At 35.5% G+C, this 22,250-nt stretch overlaps 2 protein-coding genes across 4 annotated transcripts in view; one reads left to right on the plus strand and one right to left on the minus strand.

Annotated features, from left to right (window-relative positions):
• Positions 1-458: 458 nt before the first annotated feature.
• MS3_00003611 (uncharacterized protein) lies at positions 459-4,159 on the plus strand (the record flags this gene model as incomplete). Of its 2 annotated transcripts, none has more annotated exons than XM_012941578.3 (2): positions 459-668; positions 2,460-4,159. In XM_012941578.3, 2 exons carry the CDS (start codon positions 459-461, stop codon positions 3,435-3,437), a joined length of 1,188 nt encoding a protein of 395 aa, XP_012797032.3. In that variant the 3' UTR covers positions 3,438-4,159. The 2 variants fall into 2 exon arrangements, with proteins under 2 accessions (XP_012797032.3, XP_051071508.1); XM_051211444.1 differs by lacking the exon at positions 459-668 and adding an exon at positions 2,348-2,414.
• A 10,713-nt stretch (positions 4,160-14,872) lies between these two features.
• CLEC16A_1 (Protein CL16A) overlaps positions 14,873-22,250 on the minus strand; it is a 59,303-nt gene continuing 51,925 nt past the window's right edge. Inside the window, exons 18-20 of one of the 2 annotated variants that reach the window (XM_051211447.1) lie at positions 20,292-20,542; positions 19,258-19,592; positions 14,881-16,242 (exon numbers count right to left, since the gene is read on the minus strand). In XM_051211447.1, coding sequence (XP_051071510.1) covers positions 15,698-16,242; positions 19,258-19,592; positions 20,292-20,542 — 1,131 coding nt within the window. In that variant the 3' untranslated portion in view covers positions 14,881-15,697. Of the gene's footprint in view, positions 16,243-19,257; positions 20,543-22,250 lie in introns of both variants that reach the window. The other variant, XM_051211445.1, reaches the window with a different exon arrangement.

The raw sequence follows: 22,250 nt of genomic DNA on the forward strand, positions 1-22,250 counted from the left end.
TGCGACGGGGAAAACAGCGGGGAAATATAGTAAACCAGAGAGACCGGTCAAGAACAAAGAAGGCAAGCCAATCACCGAGATTCAAGAACAGAGTAACAGAAGGGTAGGATAATTCGAGGGACTCTTGAATAGACCAGCCCCACTGAATCCATCGGACATCGAAGCAGCACACACAGACCTCATTATAGATGTCACTCCAACAACGATGGAAGAAATCAGGATGATCATCAGACAATATACCAGCTGAAGCTCTGAAGCCAGACATAGAAGTAACTACAGGTATGCTTCACGTTCTATTCAGGAAGATTCGGGAGGAGGAACAAGTGCCGACGGACTGGAAAGAAGGACACCTCATCAAGATATCAAAGAAAGGAGATTTGAGCAAATGTGAGAACTACAGAAGCATCATACTACTGTCAGCACCAGGAAAAATTTCCAACAGTGTGTTATTGAACCGAATGAAAGATTCAATGGACGCCCAACTTCGAGATCAGCAGATTGGATTCGGTAAGGATCGGTCGTGTACAAACCAAACTGCGACACTATGGATCATCGTTGAGCAATCAATTGAATGGTACTCGTCACTATACATCAACTTCCTTGACCATAAGAAGACGTTTAATAGCATGGATGGAAAAACCTTGTGGAGCTTTCTTGTACACTATGGAGTACGTGAAAAATCGTCAATATCATCCAGAATTCATACGACGGACTACACTGCAATATCATGCATGGACGACAGTTAACATACGCGTTCCGATTGAGGACTAGTGTCAGACAAGACTGCTTACTCTCCCCTTTTCTTTATCTTCTGGTGATTGGCTGGATTATGAAGGCCTCCACATCTGAGGGGAAGCACGAAATACGATGGACAGCTTAGAATCAATTAGACGATTTGGACCTGGCCCTCCTATCCCATACACACGAACAAATGCAGATCAAGACAACTAGTGTAGCAGCAGCCACTACATCAGTAGGCCTCAACATGCACATATGAAAAAGCAAGATCCTCAAATAAAACACGGTGAACACCAACCCAATCACACTTGATCGAGAAGCTCTAGAAGATGTGGAATATTTCACGTACCTGGGAAGCATAATGGATTAACAAAGAGGGTCGGATGCAGACGTAAAGGCGAGGACTGGCAAAGCAAGGGCCGCATTCCTACAATTGAAGAACATATGGAACTCAAAACAACTGTCAGCCGACATCAAAGTCAGAATCTTCAATACGAACGTCAAGACAGTCCTACTGTACGGAGCTGGAACTTGAAGGACTACCACAACCATCCCCCAAAGGTAAAAGTATTTCTAAACAATTGTCTACGTAAGATACTCAATATCCGTTGGCCGGATACCATCGGCAACAGCCTACTGTGGGAGAAACCAAACCAGCTTTCAGTTGGAGTGGAAATTAAGAACAGATGTTGGAGGTGGACAGGACAAACTTAGCAAAAACCACCAAACTTTATCACGAGGCAAGCCCTAACCTGGAATCCTGAGGGGCAATTGAAACGAAGAGGAACAAAGAATATTGCTCTTGGAGTTCCGAAGCAGACATCAAAAGGTAGAATAGCAACTGGAAAGTAATGGAAAAGATTTTCCAGTGTAGAGTTTCATAGAGACTGCCGGTGGGAGGCCTATGCTTCTCCACGAGGTGTAACAGTTGTTAGTTACTCATCACCCTTTAAGTTACTCTGGACAACGCTACCTCGACTCAAGTACTGAAAGCGTAAGCATTATCATGTATATCTAGATGCTGACTAGTAAAGTTGCCCTCTTCAACATGCTTTTCGACTGTAATTTATAAGTACAATAGCTTCTGGTGACAAGATTTTTGAATACAATTAGCTTTTCTGACATAAACATTTACAACTGACCCAACTACACATTTTAAAAGTTTAAACCGTCAATTTAGTTTGAGCTTCACAGTCTCACTGCTTTAAGTCACCATAAAATATATCGCTATCCACCAAAATGTTGACAATCCGGACTTTGACAAACACTACCTTAATACTAACTTGTTATTTTTCAAAAAAGACGTACAACCAAGGAACCTTGGTAAAATAAAAAATGACCATAAACCTTTAAGTCTATAAACTGTATTAAGAATACAGTTTTAGCTAAAAGGGAGTACATAAAAAAACGTTCATGAGAGTGGGACTTTTACAATAATATGCTTTCTGAAACTACTAAACTAAATACAGTGGTCTTGACATTTAACAAATAGTTAAAATTATGGACGCTATAAGTCAGTACACTAAAAGTCCCTGGCAAAAGCCTTTTACAATGAATAAACATCCATTTGGAATCTTCACGAACAACCGTTTAGTACTTTGAGTGACCAACGATTGCGCGCGTATCAAATCAAAGTGTTTTGGCGGGTTCATTTGGTTTCGTCGGTCGGTATAGAAGTAGGGTTGCTTTAACCAAGTGTTTTTCAAATTATATTGCTATAGGACTGTTCTTCAAATTTTGTTATGAATGCTACGTTGCATCAAGACAAGTGGGATCAGAGGGACTTTGGTGATGCACCATTGTGTGTGTTCAAAAATTCCGGAAGCAAAAGAAACCATTTATACTTTGAAGGTGAAAGGGATGTTTGTAAAAAGCCGAGATTATCTACTAAAGGGCAAGATTGCGTTACGACTGTCAGTTCGAAGATCGCAAACCGCGAACGCACTGATTCCAATGGATACCAAAAACATTTAGGCAATAAATTGCCGCTAAAAAAGGAATATGAGTTAATGAATGATCCTACACAAAACCACGTAATAACTATTCATGAAACCTACCAACTTGGTTTCCTGAATATAATGGAGGACAATAGTGAGAGAAAGCTATATACTTTTGACTTCGTGGATAGCTTGGAAGTCACTTATCCGGTAAGTATCACTTCGTCGGATGCCTTGCCTATTGATCTCCCTCCGCTTTTCATGGAACCGGAGTACTCAGATCAGCTTACAGCTCTCGCCAACGATGCTCTCAATCAACTTACTCAACGTATTAATAATTGGTTGGTTGCTTGTCAAGAATCGGATGAGAAATTGACACTTTGGCGGCATATGAGCGCACACCGAGCATCTGCAGAGCTTAGATATCAAACCCTGCGCCTCCTGAATATACTTGAACCTCACTTCCAGCACACTAAATTTGATCCTCAATCTCCCAACGTCGATAAACTTTTTTCCTACATTTTAAAAAACTTGGAATTAGGTCATTCTGCTCAAAGTAATGAGGAATTGGATTTCCCAAAAAATAATCCCGTCGTTTCTTTATGCCCAGATCCTGAACACTGCCTCAGTAATTTACGGCATCTTGTGCTAAGTCTTTTGCAAAAACTCCTCCCACAGTTGGTACTCCCAAAAGATTTTAATTCTAAAGATGATTTAGTTCCACTTATCAATTCAGCTTGTGTTTATAATTTAGATGTGTGATATGAACATCAAGAACTTATGATCACATTTTGATGGAAAATTAAAGTGTACATATTACTTATTATTTTTATGTGTATTTTGTGCTAGCTCATCAAATTTCATAGATTGTGGTTCTGCCACTATGTAAATAATTTTTTTCAAAAATAAAGATATATTTTATGCAGTATGTGCTTTGCATTTTAATGTATCATTTGTGTGTTATAAACGAGACCATAATGGTTGCTGTTAGTCCAAGAGTATCAATTATTTAACTATGATAATAAAGTCTAGTTTCTCATTTTATTACTAAGTGCAGTACATTCCTGTCGGGCTTAAAAAACGCGAACACCTCTTACTGAGGTATATAGATAGGAAATGTCATGTACCTGGCCCTAGACAGTCTGGTAGTTTTAAGCATATACTTATTTCGTTGTTGTAAAACACATGTCTTTGAAATACAATTAGCGATTCATGTGTAGGATGCATTTCCATATGTACAAAATGTTGCTTCAGAAATGGTTTCGGCTAACGCCTAAAATGGTTATAGGGAATAAAGTAGTTAAGCGTGTTGTGCAGTTTGCTCACCCAAATTGCGTCATCTGTTACGGAACCGAGATGCCAATTTGCCAACAAGGCTGACTGCTCAGCATTCCGTTCTGCACTGTTCCGTTTGTGAAATACATGCTTTAGAAATAGGAGTAAGCTGCAGATTTGCGACCGATTGTGCTTTCGAAGCATTGTGTTGTTGAACAACTGAGTGAGTATTACTGTTTTTAGTTGTAGAGTACTAAGTAAACAGGGCAAATCCGTTAGTGAGCTTTTAAAACTTCTTCATTTGAGGATATCGGCGTGTGTTACGTATTTCCAATTACCCGATACCTTGGTGCTCAATGACTGTAGTAGGGAGTAAGAAAAATAAAGTGACGTGAGCTTCTGTAGTATTTCATGTCTTTACTCTTCGACTTCAAGCATTTTTTTTCAAGCTGTATTTTTTATTGTTTGGTCTTTCTCATTATCATCGGCAATTATTGTTATTCGTCTCTTCAGTTCCACCACACCGTACTGATGTGGCATGGTAGGTTGGAGAAACATATTTGTCCTATGCTCTTTGTTGAGTATGATTGACACTTATTTCAAAGTAACAGTATGAAGAGTTGTCTGCTTCAATTCACCAGCCCCCCCAAATAAACGCATATCTTATTTCTAGGAGGATTTTGACTGTAATCACATCTGGCTATCGTATGAATAGTTAGAATCTAATAATCTCTCAACTGTTACTTCACCGTGATCAGTGTATTATTCGGTATAACAGGACCAACAGAAAAGTCTGTCCCCTATGTGAATATGGTAAATAATAGACTTAATTTCGTGTCACTACTCTTTTTTTTAAAATAATCATACTATATGAACATGGATAAGACTGCACGTGTTACATGTTATTTAGAAACTGCCCAGTTAATTGACTCAATTCAAATTTCTATAAAATTCCACTATCCATAATCTCTATGTAGTCGATTTATGCGTACAGTTGTGGAGGAGGAAAAAGTAAGTTCTATCAAGAGTTACTATCAATCTAAGCTAGGATTCTTTTAGCTTAAGTTGATATAAGTCTATGCTACCACCTTCGTCAACCTATCCTTGTTTAAGTCGCCAATATGTCTTGAAAGTTTTAACCGGTTTGTATTTTAGCCACCAATGACTAGCTTCTTGATGTGACCTTACAAATTGTTTCAGCGTACCAGTCTTAGTACTATATTTCGCCAGGGAGAGATCAGAAAAATATGCTTACGTTTTTTAAGCTCGGTATGAAACTCTTGACAGCCTATTTTTACAATGCCCAGCTAGGAATGAAACATTAATAGCACTTTCCGTTTTTTGAGGTTTTTTAAACCAGTAACATACAACTATAAAGGTTAAGTATTTAATTTTCACTGTTGTATATATATATCCTTCTTGAGAATAAAAGAGCATCATAAAACTTCTGTCCACATTCAGTGTTATCCAAATACCAACCTACTCTACTTTTTCAGTAAAACTTTCTTACAAAACACCAAAGATAAAAATGTGACCACTGAATTACATTACTATGATGTACACTTTGTTGCTTGATGACATATGCTAGTGGTTGATTGATGACTGGACCTCTAAAAAACCACTAGCTCTCTAAAGCGCTTCAATGAAAGCAACCACATAGTTATATTGCCTTAACGTATTTTATCAAATATTAAGACAATATACGCTACATTTATTTATATAAATTGGAACCTAAAAAATAGATAATAGGCAAAAATAAATATAGCCTTAATATTGAAACTTAGTTACAAAGTGTGGTGGTCGAAAACACTACAACTTTGACCAATCATTATCATCACTAATTAGTCGTAGATTTATTATGACAGGAAAACGTGGCTAAGTGACGGCTGTCTACCAAACCCTAATTGTTGACACGACCTGTCAAATAATGAAGAGATATCAGAAGACTAAAAAAAGTTGGTGAACGATAATGAACGCTGGAGACAATACTTCTTGGTTTCTAATAACTTCTCGGCTGTTTTCAGTTCATGATACAGAAGAATAGATCTTCAAGTTTAAATGATCTCTTCAAACGCCGTTTACGAACGAATTAAACCTCTATTTCAAGGTATTATCCGTACAATATCTTTATCGAAGAACTTAAACTCAATCTTCATCCATAAATCTAATAATTAATCAGTAAACGTTCCTAATCTAGTTTTTATTTATTCAATGAACTTATCTAAATACTGGTTTTTTATAAGTTTCAGTTGTTTTATAAAGTAAATTATCCTGTTTACGTTGTGTAGAATTATAACCCAGCAAACCTGTATATCCATCTTCAGACTTGCATAGTTAATGTAACTCGGTGGGTTTGAAACAATATAATGCAATAGCACTAATCCGATTAAATCTAGAACCTCGACAAGACATAATCAAGAACTCAAATTTGGAGTACCCAGTATGAGATTGTATTGTATTATTATGGTCGGTTAAAACACAAAAATTTAACTGTGCAGTAAATGTATTGGCTATTCACCGCGTCCACTACACGATTGTCGGCTTATGTGTCTATGATTTAGTATGGGTTTATTTGTAATTCTGTTAGATCTCGATTGTCTAGCATTCTGATTTTTATTTTCAGAATCAGGATTAGTTAGAGAATGATCAGAATTAAAATTGGGATCACCTACTTAATAAACCTTCACTTGGTCTATATGTCTACTGTGAACTGAATGGTCATTTAAACCAAGAATCTTCACTGCCCGACTTTCCACTTTCTGATTTACAATCTCTGTAGATGGTCAGTATTCATTTCCTTGGTAAAATTGATATTTTGTTTACTAAATCAGTTCGAAGTATGCGAGATTTAAAGAGTTTAGCCGGGCTGTCATGAGTTCTTGAATGTTCTGCATTACGATGTTGAACATGAAATGATCGATGCATTTTTATGGCTCTTCAATATTATTTGGATTCACTGATGTGATAGCACTCTTTGAAGTTCGAACGAACTTTTCTGCTAAACTTAGGCTGATGATGTCGTTGAGCTGTAAATAGACGACGGCATCCAATATCAGTAAGCCAACTGTTAAACTTTCTGTGAAATCGGTCCTGTTATCCTTCACTAATATATTGGGTATTCCTTCACAATTAAATACATCTCTCATCGCTCTTTGAGTCAAGCGTTCCCTAGGACTGTGTGTGGGTACCACTTCTGGCCATCTACAACATGAAACAATAATAACTAAAGCATAGTAGGAGTTTAAGGATGGGCCACAATAATCCGCATGAATACGCTGCCACGATCCATAATATTCAGGCCGAGGATTCAAAATAGGTTTATTGTATCATAGCTTATGTAAACAGGAAGGACAGTTCTTCGATTTCCGACTTATGTCAGCATTAATATCAGACCACCAACAATTCTGACGAGCAAGTGATTTCATTTCCTCTGCTCCTAGGTGGGCGGAATGAAGGTCGTTTAATACTGCAAACCTAAATCTAGGGGAGTAGTTACTCTGTCATTAAAACACGAAAAACCACTGGTATGTAGTAATATGTCTTCTCTCCTTTTGAAGAACTCAGGGAACCTACAGTTGCACCGAACATTTCAACCTCTTTTCACTGTACTTGTGATAATTCCTAAATAATTGCGAGTATCGTTCACAAGTCCTGCAATATCAACAGGTAATGGTTGAACCAACGTTCAATCACTTTCGTGGCAGCGACACCAGCCCCCAAATACCCTGTTACGGCCGAGGGTGGGGAGAGTCAGCTCTCCCTCTTGAAATGCGCTCATATGGCCACGTGTATACAGCAACTGCCAGGGAAGTCCTACTCACTGCCTCGCGACGGCGACGTTGTTTACGAAATTGAGAGGACGAAAAGCGAGTGTCCGGCGCCTTAACTGAGTTAGTGGATATAGAGGATCCATCTAGGGGAGTTAGGAAACCCTGATTCCAAACCAATGATGCACATGGTCCCCAGTATTCTGAGGTAACAAATGGCGTATGAACCAATTATTGGTCACCGGTTACCGTGGAACTGTATCTCCTGACGTTGCTCCACTGCCTTGTGGACCAGACCTTTAGGTCGAAGACTCCGGGTACAGCCCCCTAAGAAAACCACCTGCTTCGGTTTGGGTACCCGGACAGTATCACAGCCCATACACAAATCAAGTGACTTGTGTGGCGCGTATGTATTAGGTGCCCCTTTGTACCAATATTTATCTATTCAAATAAATAAATACACTTTCGACCGGTGGTTTTTCGAAATGTGAATAGCGTGGTAGAAAATCTGCATGGGGTGTGCTTTTGACCACTCAGTGCTCAATAGTGAAATAATGAGCACTCAACTCTACATTCCTTCTCTGAACCGTGGCAACGGATGGCCAGTGTAGTAAGTTAGCTGGATAGTAAATAGACTTTAACGCCTGATGATTATTTACAATATGGAGTTTCACATCAAACAAATATTGATGCAGTCTTTTTACTGCTCATACCATAACTAAGGCCTCCTTTTGTGTCTGAGAATATCAATGTTCGCTCTTGCTTAACCATTTCAAAATAAAAATCACAGGTTTCCTATTCCGCTCTAGGACTGCACCTAACCCAAATGGAGATGCATCTATAATAAGGATAGATTGTTCAGTCGGTGTAAACAGTTTCGGGAAAGCCTTACCAGTTAAAAACCGTAAAGTGTCCCTCGTTGTTCCCATACAAATTCTTTACCAGACACCAGGTCGGAAAGGGAAGATAATAATTTTGTAAAGCTAGGAATAAATCTGGAACAAAACTGAAAAGTAACAGACTATAATATGTGTGCTGAGGTATTCTTAGGTGATGGTGCTTGAATCAACAGAGCTAGGTTGCTCATATCAGATCTAAAAACCTTAGTATCTACAGTATAGCCTAGGCAGTTGATAAAATTAAGTTGAAACTGACACTTATATGGATTTACGGCTAGATGTCACAAAAGCTTCCAAATAACTTTAAAAGACGTTGATTATGCAATTTAATATTTTCAGCACGAACTGCGATATCCCGATACCACTCAACACCATTAAGACCAGTGATAATTTGATTTATCACCTGGAATATCTTAGGGAAGACATTTAATCCGAATGGTAGGAATTTGTATCTGGACATCCCTTATGGTGTATTAATAAATTTAGTTCACTAGAGATCTCATTCAGTGGAATTGCAAATAAGCATCTTTCAGGTCCATTTTAGAAAAATACCGTGCTCCCCTTAATTTGTATAGAATATCTTCAGTGATACAACTCTGTCGCAATAGTCGAGTATTTAATGTCAGGTAGTATTTCTTCATCCGCCTTTAATGAAGTCACAATGGGAGTAGCCCAACTGAACTGCTCAACTGCCATTATTATCGCTTTTCCTACCAGTTTAATTAGCTTGTTCTTTACATCCTCTCTTAAAATATATGGAATTAGTCTACGCTTCAAGAAGGTCGTCTTTTATTAAGATACTGTCAGGAGAATTAATACATAAAGGGATGTGTACATCCAGCAATCTTAGGCTGCGTAATAAAATAGATTGCTATTTTATATCTCGATCCTTAGAAACACCTAGTGGGTGATAGTTCATTGGAGTTTATCTTACTAACTCTTGAACAGTATGGCATAGAACCTTGTCTACAGATATGATGATTCTCATTTACCATGCGTAAGTTAAAGCTCTTTTCTGTTACATGGTCATCTTTCCCCCATTTACAATCAATCTATACTCCCACATCTACCTGAATAACTGATACTAAATTCAAGCTTTTCGTATCTCATAACGTACTTTGACTTTTTTTTCATTTTTTGGTGAATGGCTTAAACTACAATTGGATCCAACCACTTCATCCGTTGTTAACGGAGTATGAAAATCTTTAGTCCTAATTTTACTTTTGCTTTGCTGAACTGTTTAGTTTGCTGATTCTTGCTGGACATCTGGGGAATTTCTCAGTAAACACATAGTGGAAAGTTGTCACTTTTTATTTTCATGTTCAAATCCATATTTTCATAGCTGTATTTTGGTTTGTTATCCAGATGTAGTTGTCTGTTATTTAAATTTCACTTCGAATAGTTGTCCATTTATTATGTATGAGTTCTAATGCGTTCCTAGTACTCCGTCTTAATAATATCGAATGAATTTGAGAAAAATGAAGTTCACTCAGAAACACATTCACACTGACCATTTCAGTTTATATCATTAGAGATAATAAAAAAGATCCACATGGTTAAGGCTAATTCAAAGTCTTTGACGTTTATATCATATAACCCAGTCCTGTTTTAACACAAAAACCCTGTGAACAGTGAACCAATTCCAGTAAAATATAGATACTATTGAATCAGAGTTTGCTGATTTTGAACATATTCAAAAGTTGCTTGATGAATTCCAAATAGTTTTTAGAATAAAATTGCTCAGTAACGACTGGATTCTAGAGATTACTCACCCAAAAGTAAAGTCAACTTAATGTGCAGTAAGACTTCGGATATCTAAGTTGGGTCGTATGAAGCACAATGTTGAAATCAAATGTTATATTTTTTAACATCATTGGAAACCTCTATATCCTATCTCCAACGCGTGAGTGTTTCGAAATAATGAAATTATAATTACTGATCAAACAGATATCTCTACATCTGAACATTCATAAAGTTAAATGACTAATGTTGATCTCTTACAAGAAACTGATTTACTATAAAGTACCTCTTACCATAGTATATTTTATTCACCTAAACAAAATAAAAAATATCTTGCTCATGTTAAGCTTAAGATTTGAAGCATTCGTTACATAATATCTATTTACCGAATAGGCAATAATTCGATCAAACATTCAACGAAAGGTCAGGAGATAGGCCACTCAGAATAGAACAAAATGATCATCATATGTCTTATCTACACTTGTAGAATTCGACTTCAAAATCAGAAAACAGATGTTTTTGATAAAGATCGCTCACTCATTATTATTATTAATGGCTTTATTCAATATTATATTTTGGTATAATATAGAATTCTCAGCACAGGGTATTTCAACAAGTTTCTTACGCAAAAAACAGAAACAAAGACAAAAACGAAAAAAAAGGTTTAAAAAAAGACAACCGGAAAACTGTACAACTTTTCAAATTAGAGACATGTTAAGAATGCAGGTTATTGGCTAGGTTATCTCTAACAACCTGTTCGTCTTAGAGTATATTTGCTAGGTAGGGTATTATAGAACTTTTATACTTTTGCTTGCGTGAATGGATTTTAATGTAATTACGTCTCGTTCTACCAGAAGATATACAAGGAGAAAGATATGAGTGAAGGGGATGGTTAGTATTTGATAAGATAACACCTACTAGAAGTTTGCATGACTTTAGATGTCTATCCACAACCATATTAATTATGACCTCCGAAAGATTCACCACACATCTTTCTAACTGCCTTCAGCACTCTCCGCAATACAGCAAAGTCTTTTCTCAAAAGCCCGGGAAATAATAATGGAGAACAGTAAAGAATAATAGGTAATATGCAAGAATTGACGAATTGTGAGAGTAAATGACGAGTAATCCCAAGAGCATGCAATCTCTTTATATAGCAAGTCAGACGTAAAACGTTCTTCGATGACAATAAAACGTGAGAAGACCAAGAGAGATCAGAACAAAAGGTAACACCAAGATAATTGACCTTCGACACTGTGTTTATCAAAGAGTCTCCTATGGCACAAGCATTATGTGATATCAAAATGGTGTTTAGATTCCGTTCATGTCTCGTGCTAAAGTTAACAGCTTGACATTTAGACGGATTAAGTATGAGACCATTACCAACAGACCAACAACCAATACGAGACAAAAACTCATTCATTTTATGGGATGTAAGGAGGAAGAGATAGGCATACATACAGTGAGATGATCCGCATATTTCACAAAAGTGTTTTCTGTGGAAGATGGCAGGTCATGCAAAAAAAAGTGGAATGAAAAGATTAAACAACAGCTCCTTGTGGTACACCTTCATGAGACAGTAGAGACTCTGAACACTTTACTCCAAGTAAAGTGTACTGTTCCCTTCCAGAGAAGTAGGAACATACCCGATTCGTTATCCAGCTGTCAGTGTTGACACTGATTAACTTGTTAAGCAAACGTTGTCTTGGTATAGAATCAAAAGCTGAAGTATAGTCCAGAAAAGCGAATAGAACTTACTTCTCACTTTTTTCTAAGTTGAACACTATATTGTGATGCAGAACAGCAACACCATCTAAGGTGCTTCTTTTGCATCTGTAAGCAAACTGATACGGATCAATATGCCCTTTTATCGCATGCTGAAGTGGAAGTATTAATATTTTTTCCATTGTTTTGAGGAAAAGTGAAGTAATTGCAATAGGTCTAAATTTCATATTATTATCGCCAGATACTTTCTTGGGTACAGGGATTATCTTCATCTTTCTCCACATGCTCGGCATGAGATTAGATGGGAAGGATCTGTTAGAGTCGTGAATGGATAACATAGGACGTCAGCACATTTTTTAAAAAGGAGGTTTGAGATACCATCAGGTCCTAAACATCGGGATGAATTAAGTGACTGGGGACATCTTCGGACATCAGTTCCAGTGGAACTAGGAACACAGCTATTCTTCAGACCTGTGGATAAAGGGAGCAACACATCAGATGCCTGACGTACAAAAGACTTATTTCAGTCACAAACATTCAGCTGGTTATCGCTCTTAATCTGTCTGTCACCTGTAAATTCTTTAAAGAGTTTCCACATACTTGGAGGGTTTTTACAAGACAGGAGCTTTTGGGTAAAAATAGAGTTGAGACGTCTAAACTGTAGGCTTATTAGACCATTTAGCTTACGAACTTCATTAGAGTTTTTCTCCTTGTACATTCCTTCTCTCACCCTCCGTAATTGTTTTAGTTGTGAAGATGTAAATCAGTCAAAACTTGCAAAAATGGTTTCAGTGGGACAACACATATCAAAACAGAATTTAAGGTAACAAGTGATAACATCAGTAGTGTTTTCCAGTGAGTCATCTGTAAATCATTACCAGTTAGTCGTATGAAACATGTTTTTCAAATTTCCTTCTGAGCAATTCTTATATTTGAGTTGGTTTGATGTAAGAGTGTACTCTTTCCATGCTTTCCATATACTTTAAGTAGAACACGAATTATACAGTGATCCGAGCTAGACAATGGAGCACGTTTACGAGTCACATATATACCCACATCATTAATGAAAACGAAGTCTAGATGAGCATTCAAAGGAGTAGGGAAATCGACTACATTTTAGTTATCTAGTGACGAAAGAAAACTACAGTCACATGAACTGAAATCACCACATGCAACTGAAAGTGAACCACTGAAGGCAGGAACGGCGAACTCAGTGAATTCATCAACGAAAACAGATAGCGCAGATGATGTGCAGTCTGGAGTCACGTGGATATTGGTAACATAAACATATTTGTATTTATTCAGATGTTTTGGATGGCATCTTAGAGTTAGACAGTCGACAAAGTCATTTGAAAACTTGAAACACACATACGGAGATCGACACCAGTTCACGTTTACAAACGTAGCTAGACCACCGCCACACTCCTTTTTTATTGTTTGATCGATCCTGACGATAAATTTCGAAATCACGTAGTGATACTAGTCAGTTGTCCTGTAAATCAACTAACTAAGATTCTTGGATTGTGATGACACCACAATTACGATATATATTTTGACTTAGTAGGAATTGCAGATAGTCCACTTTGTTGACTAGTGATCAGCAGTCAGAATTTAGCAGCTCGGGAATCGACATACGATTAATATTCATTCTCTTTAATGCATACTGCCAACCACCACAATGTCTTTTATAGTACTTTTTGTAACTTGTGCAGCGAAAGGTCGTAGGCTTTTCATAAAAGCGCCTGTACAGGTTATACGATCAATGGTCATAATGGCACGTTAAAACAAGATAAAAGAAAAGATAACTTGTTGAAATAATTAGCTGGCAGAAGCAGGTAGCCCAGATACTCAAGCCGGCCGCCAATCTAAGCGTATTAGAGTTGTAACTTCCAGTGAACTATCAAAGGACAACAAGTCTTTGACAATATGACATATTTGCCTCCCATTCCCTTTTAATAATACACTTCCGATGTAAACATCACTCAGATCCATGTACAACCGACTGACGAGTTGCGAATACGTTGAAATGCGTGCCATATGCTACATTACTAGCCACAATACGTCTATTTTTTCTGAAAAAGATCCCGCATGAACTTCAGGCCGTTAATGAGTAGTAGACACCGGTAATCACGCTTGTCTCAATTGTTCGAAAAAAGAAGCTTATGACACCACATCCTGTTCTATACATAGGACCAGACGTAATCTATATCTGTATCAACCGGAAAATGGACAAATCATTTCTTTTATGCCTGTGCAAATCCTGTTAAGTGATGCCGAATATTTCCCCCCAACACCTTAGAAAAATAACCTCCCAGATACTAACGGCTATTGTGATATGACATCAATGAAGTTGGTAGATAATTAGATGAGTAAATTAAATCTCTTTTCAGTGAGAATCTCTCGCTTTATTCTTACGGATAGTCACCAACAAAATCAAATTTAGAACAAAATAAATTTCTGCCTCAAATAAGTTCCGTACTACACTATTGTATTCACTTCCATAATTTTAATGCAAGACGTAAAAAAGCTGTTTTCTATACTTTATAACTGTGAAGCGTTAAACTAAAATCAATAGACGACTATGAGGAATACAAAAATATTTACAAAAGATATTATGAAAAATAGAATTTCGCGATGGAATAATAGGAGTTCCCTAGCTAAATTAATTAACGATATGTTAATTCGAATATACACGAAAGTATTGAGTTCATCAATCTCTTAGTAACAGTTGAATATGTGTATTTTTTTATTTGAATAAGACGAAAACCCACTGTCTTTTAAATAAATTATATGATGAAACTCATTTTTATTATTTATCATTGATTATAAAATTGATAAATAAGAGCAATTTACATAATTTATACTTTTGGAAAATGAAAGAATTTTCATTTGGATTCTATACTAATCACCCAATACATATTTTCATGAGTAATTCAAAAAGTACATACATCAATTATTTCCATTTCGCTCTCTACTCAAATTAAAGTTATCATGTAAACAGAGATGGAGGGAGAAAAATAATTAATGATTATTGACTGCTACCGATGTTAGTCATAACAAAAATATTACAAACATCTAAATAATGACATAAACATTTATTCTTCTTGAAAATATGAATCTTAAATACATTTAAAACAAATAATAATGAATGTATTTGTCTCAGTCTATATTTAATGAAAGGACTAATAGTGCATATTGGTAACGCTACGCTATCACTACTTACCAGTAATAATAGTAATAGTAGTGATAGTGAGTTACACATATGTATACAAAAACATGAGCATATATGATTTCAATCATTCTGTTGTGTTTACTCAGCAACAAAGGAGAGTTTGAATAGAAAAGAAGAAATGAAGTACTGAAAGACAGAAACTTGAAAGATACGAACAACCTTCAAGTACGTTAGGTAAATGGTTCTTTTAGCAGAAATTGTTCGTTTACACATACATATATGCTTAAATGGATAGATTAACAGATGCATTGTATTCGCTTTTCATTAATCTGTTCGTTCGGTTTTAAACGAGTATTTACAAAATATTCTAACAACCATTGTCGTAATCAAACAAAAATGTTAAGATAAAAATTCTCAGTTCTCCATACTCCCTGTCTCTCATTTTTACACATCGGAAATATCACCTGATGAATAGTTTGACTGTTTGGATTCAGAAGATAAGCACTGGTGTTCAGCTTGTTTATTTCCACTTGAATAGTCATTTGTAAACATATTTGATTTTAAATTGGAAAACGCTTCAGATAAATTGATAAGTTTTTTCTTTTCATCGACAATCTGTTCGTCCTCATCCTCATGTAGCTGTGGCCACTGCTGCTTGTCTTCCTTCTTCTTATTGATTCTCTTTCCATCACTTACTGTTTTGTGAACAGAAGATGACGTTAATTGGGAAATTTCTTGTTGATTCATTGTTCTACTGTTAGGTGTTTTAATGATGGTAAAAGTTTGCAGTGGATTAGATTTTACAACTGGTTCACCAAGAGTACTCGTTGATGCAGTTGACTCTATTGCTTTAGTCATTGAAATTGTTGAAGTACTTGAATTAGCCAAACAAACTAATGGTGCCACTAACGATGATGAGTCAGTTCCATATGTATCATGTAAACAACCAGATGTATTCACATCACCTTGCTGATCAAATAGACAAACACCTAGTTAAAAGAAACATATGCGTACATATATGGAACAGAATACAATTATAAATAAAAAGCTCACTACATTGACTAAATAGTTATAATTGTTGAGTGATTCCTAAGTTGAAAGCAGTTGTTTCCTCCTATCATAATTAAAATAATTTTATTAACTAACAGAACTGTAAACAATTACCATCTAAAATTATTTATGATAGATTTTCCAAGTAGTAAAATATTACTAAAAACATCGTGTTTTTGTCAACATAATGTTGTTATAACAACTATTATCTTCAAGAAAAGACATGATATATTAGTAATTCGTTGCGAACATTCTTGAGGTGAAAGAAGAATAACATATTATTAACATCTGGGGGTGAAATGATGAAAATGATCAATACAGTTCTCTTCCCATCAATTCTGATCACTTTTTAAACATAATAATAATTACCATTTGCTCACTAGTGACTAGCTTCGAGAGGAAATTCTAGGAGTACTAGTGAGAAGCTGTGACCAGTGAGGCTAATCCGTGTCGGGCGTAAGGTAGTTACCCACTGAAGAAAATAGAAGATAGTCGTGCAATTTCGTGGACTGATTGAAGTTAGACATTCACATCGTTAGGCATCTTACCGTCGGAGACGGAAATCCGTTAGGTAAGGCGAGGTGTGCATTTTTAGGGTCGGTCTTTTCTTAACCCACCCCTCCTTGTGAGAAGGCGGTATCGCTGTTATGCTGGTTGTCTGAAGGAAACAACTTACTGCCGTTACACCTCTGTACAGTTAGTAGTACGACCTTGCCCTCGAACCTTAGGTTTGCTGCTTTTAGTCTTACTGCCCTTCAGCCAACCTTTCTGTCATGGTAGAACCTTGAGAAACGATTGTTCCAACCAGTATAGCTCGATTGGTTTATTGCGATAGGCAGGTCCGACCACCATGTCAAGCTAGCAGCAACGATCGGTCAGATTTAAATTGACTTATTAGTTACTTTTATACAATTTACCACTCCTAATCTGTTACCAATGTGTTATTTACTGTCTTCTCTAATCACAGTCACTCTTTGGCATACTCATGTATAATTTCTATTTTTCACCTTATGGTGTGATGTGGTCTGGTATCCCTGTATATAAACAACGTCTGGTTGAAATATAATATTGTGGAGGCTGATCACTAACTTCTGAACTCAAGGACCGGGAGGAGAGAGAATTACAGAATAGTGGAAAAGTAAGGACTTAACAGTTGACTCAAAGTTACTAGTGCTGAGACGGATTCCGAATGGTGTTTTTTCAAGTGATATTAGTGGGTGACCATAAGACACGAGTTTTTTAATCTGGACGATGAGATTTGATTTTCTTAAAGGATATTATTTGTGATAAAAACTTATTCATATATATATATATATATATATATATATATATATATATATATATTATTTCGCTGGATAAATTATCAGTAAAATTAGCAAGTATTTTAAATAATTCATGTCAAATAATAACGCCTATTATTAAATTTTTCAATAATGAGACAACTCCATTGACAGTTTACTTGGAACAAAAAGAATCTTCAATTAAATTTATCTTTCGAATGGAATTGGTATCAGTATTATATTATCAGTAATATATTTTCGCTCCCACTTCAATCATATACACTGTACAAAAGGAACTTGTTCTTAAGAATTCTGAGTTGTTTGAACTGAAAATATAAATAATCTCTACAAAAATATTTTGTAAGCTAAATGCTAGTTGGAGCTTTTTTTTTTTAAAAAATTCCAATGGGAAAAATAACTAGAAATGTTTGATCGTGAATTTCATTCACTTAGACAAATTAATCTGGTCATATGTAAATGTTGTTTCACACATAACAAAGTTCACTATTTTTCCTCTAAACGTATTTACCAAATACAATTTTATGACGTCAGATTTGAACCATGTTGTTTGGTTGGGTGATTAGTGATGCTACTCAGTTGCCCGAACTGACCATAGGTAGAGTGCAGTTTGAACATGAGACCTATTGGTCGTAAAACGGTTATCTTAACTAACATTAGCTTTTCTATTTACCTTAGAAAATCAACAACGATGGACCTCAAAAATAAATATCATTAAATAGACAATAATAGTTATCCGACAGATAAATATTTTTTTTGTACAATATTTAACTTTAATTTAAAGTAAGAGTTTATCAGTAGTTATCATTTTAAATCATGCTTGATTCATTATTCCTTCAGTGATTTAACTGTGAAGTAGTCACGAAAACAAAATGAATAAATCATCTTACTAAATTTATGATTCATTGATAATGTCTAACCATTCCAGACGTGATTAATCAACTTAAAAGATTAATAGATACTTTTAATTAGTCTAATTACTTCATATTCATTATCCCAAACAAAATGCTGATATATAGACTCAGAAAAAACACAATAAACAATTCACATGTAAAAAAGAAACTGCATCATTCTGAATTAGCTGAATAAGTAGTATGGTACTATTTAGGTTACCAAACATCAGTTCTTGATTTACACTAATTAATCTCTAAATAGTAGTAACCAATGTCATGTTTTCTTAATCGAAATATATTCAATATGAACACTAGCCTAAGTAATTCAAAACCTTTGATTCAAATCCTATAGAGAGTATCAGGTCTATTAAGACTGTAGATGAGTCCTGCTGACGAGTGCCAGCTAGCAACAAAACACGCGGTTACTTACACTTAAATGATTCATAATTTTAAACTTCAACATATTATTTCATAAAAAATGACCATAACTAAATCTTATCAGTTAACATTCTCTTCAAATCCTAATCAGGTTAACCACACAAGTAATGACATCCAAACGAATTTCCGATGATTCATTCTACACCAAGAATATAGCTGAGTATTGAATTGTTTTCAAATTAAATCGCAAAATATAAACAATCGAACTAGAACCTAACTACCAGATGATAATAATGATGGTCTGTCCACCTTCAAATATGTACATGTTAATATCATGAACTTATAAATATAACGAGCAATTGGTTAGAATTCTACTCAAAATTACCTGGGCGTACACTTTCACCAATCTTACCACTGCTATCCATATTAGTATTATTATTGTCATTGTCATTTATAAACTTTCTTATTTGCACAGGCGGTGATTGTTCAGCTCTTTTCGTTCCAGTTATTACATTTGCACTGATTCGTTTAACACTACTACTGCTACTATTTAAGTGCATACCACGTGTATTTGCCGGATCAAAACGGTTGTTGACAATCATTGTGTGTTGGTTATTACACATATAATTTTTACTACCAACAATGCCATTGTTATAACCAGTACTTGTGTTATTAGCTAAAAACTTTTCGCGTATAAATTGAGGTGGGAAATCAAGCAAACTGTAAAAAAAAGAGAAAGGTATAGGAAAACAAAAAACATTCCCTATATATATAAGACTACATTTCCTGTGTTTACCTTCAATCAATAGGTCTTATTGTCTTTAACCAAAAACCCTCATATGCATTCCAACATAACTTTAATTGATGTGCTGTTTCGAGACAAATAAATCATACACATCCTAGCCACTTCGGTGGACGTGTATCCATATATATCACCTCGACCTAAATGGTATTAGAAAAAAGTTGACGAGTAGTTAGAGAGCAACCTAACAACACAAACGGTATAGGCTGTGATAAATAAAATCACATCTGGATTGACTTAGAGTGAGAATCAAGTAAAACAATATTTATCAAATGCTAACGGCTGAGCAGCATGAAGTTTCAATGCAGAAATCAATGATCAGAGTGTGCTGTAAAAAGTGGCTACATGTACTTAAGGCAGAAGAGGTAAGTCCAGCTTTAGATACACAATCGCTCTCAGCCAAAAATTAAAACACGGTAACATCTTGGGCATGGAAACAATAATTAGTTCTTAATAACCTCCACCTCTTGAACCTCGACAGTTAATCTGCCTTCAAAATATACGAAAATGTTCGCAAAACCCCTGTCTCTATTGAAGTCAAGAGTATAACTGAAGTTATACTTCTGAATAGACAGAAACACACCGAATTCGACACATAAATATTTCCAATAACTTACGATGCGATCTTCCGTAGTTTCGTTTGTTCAACGACTGTTTTACCACGGGATAATAATTGCCGAGCTGTCATACAACGTATATGATCTTCAAATAGAAACTTTGCAACCATAATCGGCGATTTACTATCAGTATTATTAATATTACTGAATAATCGTCCAGGACTGGAATTTTGACAGGTTAAATGACCAGGCGCATGAATGGTCACATGAAGACAACGACTATCAGCTGGATCACAATGAGATTCCAAATCCTATTTATGCAATAAATTAAAAAACGAAATAAAACAAAATACTAGAACTGTGAAATCATCTTGTTCATCTAGAAACCAATTTTAGATAAAGTGCACATTAGACTGAGGGAAATCTTTGTTATGTTGTAGTAATATTATTAAAGACTTAGTTGAACAGGTTTTGTAGATTAGTTTATTATTATAAAAACTGGTTTACATTGTCGATTATTATCAGCCTGGGAGTTGGTGAACATCAAGTAGCACTGAACAGTTGCTCCATTCTCGTTCAGGAACTCTCCATCAACATTATACAAAAATTAGTTTAAGAGTGAATAACTTTTGGTGGAGTTTTGGTCACGACCAAAACCATCCAGCTCAGAGAACAAAACTCCACCAAAATCATCCACCTGAGCTACAAATCTTCTCCACCATCTCAGAGTGAATAACCAATCCTACATTTAGAGATGAATTAATTGATAAAAACGTTTTAACAAACTAAACTCAAAGATGACGAAAATTGAAAGTTAAGTAAAAATAAAATCGTATAGGATTTGATTCGTTGACTCAAGTCATCATCAGAGTAACACTTGTCACGAATGTACAACAACCCAAGTTGTCGTATACCCCACCAGTACAGTGAAAGGAAAATTAACAAAACAAGTACTTAAGGAAAAAAATTAACTAGTTTCAACTCCTGTGCAAACCAAAACGATGAAAGAAACATTTCGGATGGAACAAATGAGATTGGAGATTGAAAGGTTAATCATAACACTCAAATACAGATTTAGAACATAAATAATGAATGTAGCTGTAGTAGTGCAATCGATTTTGCACTATGCATGAGACACTTGATTTAAAGCATTGTGTAGACATTGACCAAGGTGTCAGTACTACTGACTTGGAATTTTACCGACTGAACATTGGAATCGAACTAACTATGTATTAAGTTTACTTTGAACATCAGATTTTGTCCATGACTTTATCAAGTGAATGCGTTCATGAATATATAAGACAAAATCACAGTATTTTTGCGAAAGAAAAACAAACTAGGAAGTCTCATATGTCATAAAGAGAACCAGTGAATAATGAACACCTAGGTATTGAGTACAAAAAGAATTAATTTTATGGATCAAAATGTAGAACGACAATTGCATTTAATAACAAATATATATTTTTTTTGTGATATCCCAATAAGTAGAAAATTGTCTTTGTAATTTACTGACACCAAGATTAATAATCGAAGATTTGTTTACTATCTATCATTCTTGTTCAATTGTTCAACATGAACTTACAAAAATTAATTTAATCAGTTTCATTCAATAATAATAGTAATTACTTCCAATTTCTTCCAGATTCAATCATTTTTTTCAAAAAAAAAATCACTTAATCCGAATATAAATACATTCAGCTTAAGACTGGCTTTTTTTCTAACTGAACACTGATAGAATGCAAAGTTTTTGATCGCATTGAGCAACAATGCGACCATGTGTCGGATCCATTTACCTTAATACAAGATTTCGCTTCAGAACAAGTCTATGTTAACCCCTGAACTAGCAATAGAGATTGAAGTAGTTGAGCGAGTTCACCACTTTAAGTCTTATCAACCCACGTAGGTTGGTGTCTGCAGAAATCATGGCAAGGATTCAAAAAGCCTTTTTGATATTTGCCAACTTGCGTCACTTGTGGAGTAGGTGAGATATCCCTCTCCCATCCAAAGGATGTGTAGACT

The sequence above is a fragment of the Schistosoma haematobium genome, chromosome ZW (genome assembly GCF_000699445.3).
Source record: "Schistosoma haematobium chromosome ZW, whole genome shotgun sequence".
Taxonomy (NCBI): domain Eukaryota; kingdom Metazoa; phylum Platyhelminthes; class Trematoda; order Strigeidida; family Schistosomatidae; genus Schistosoma; species Schistosoma haematobium.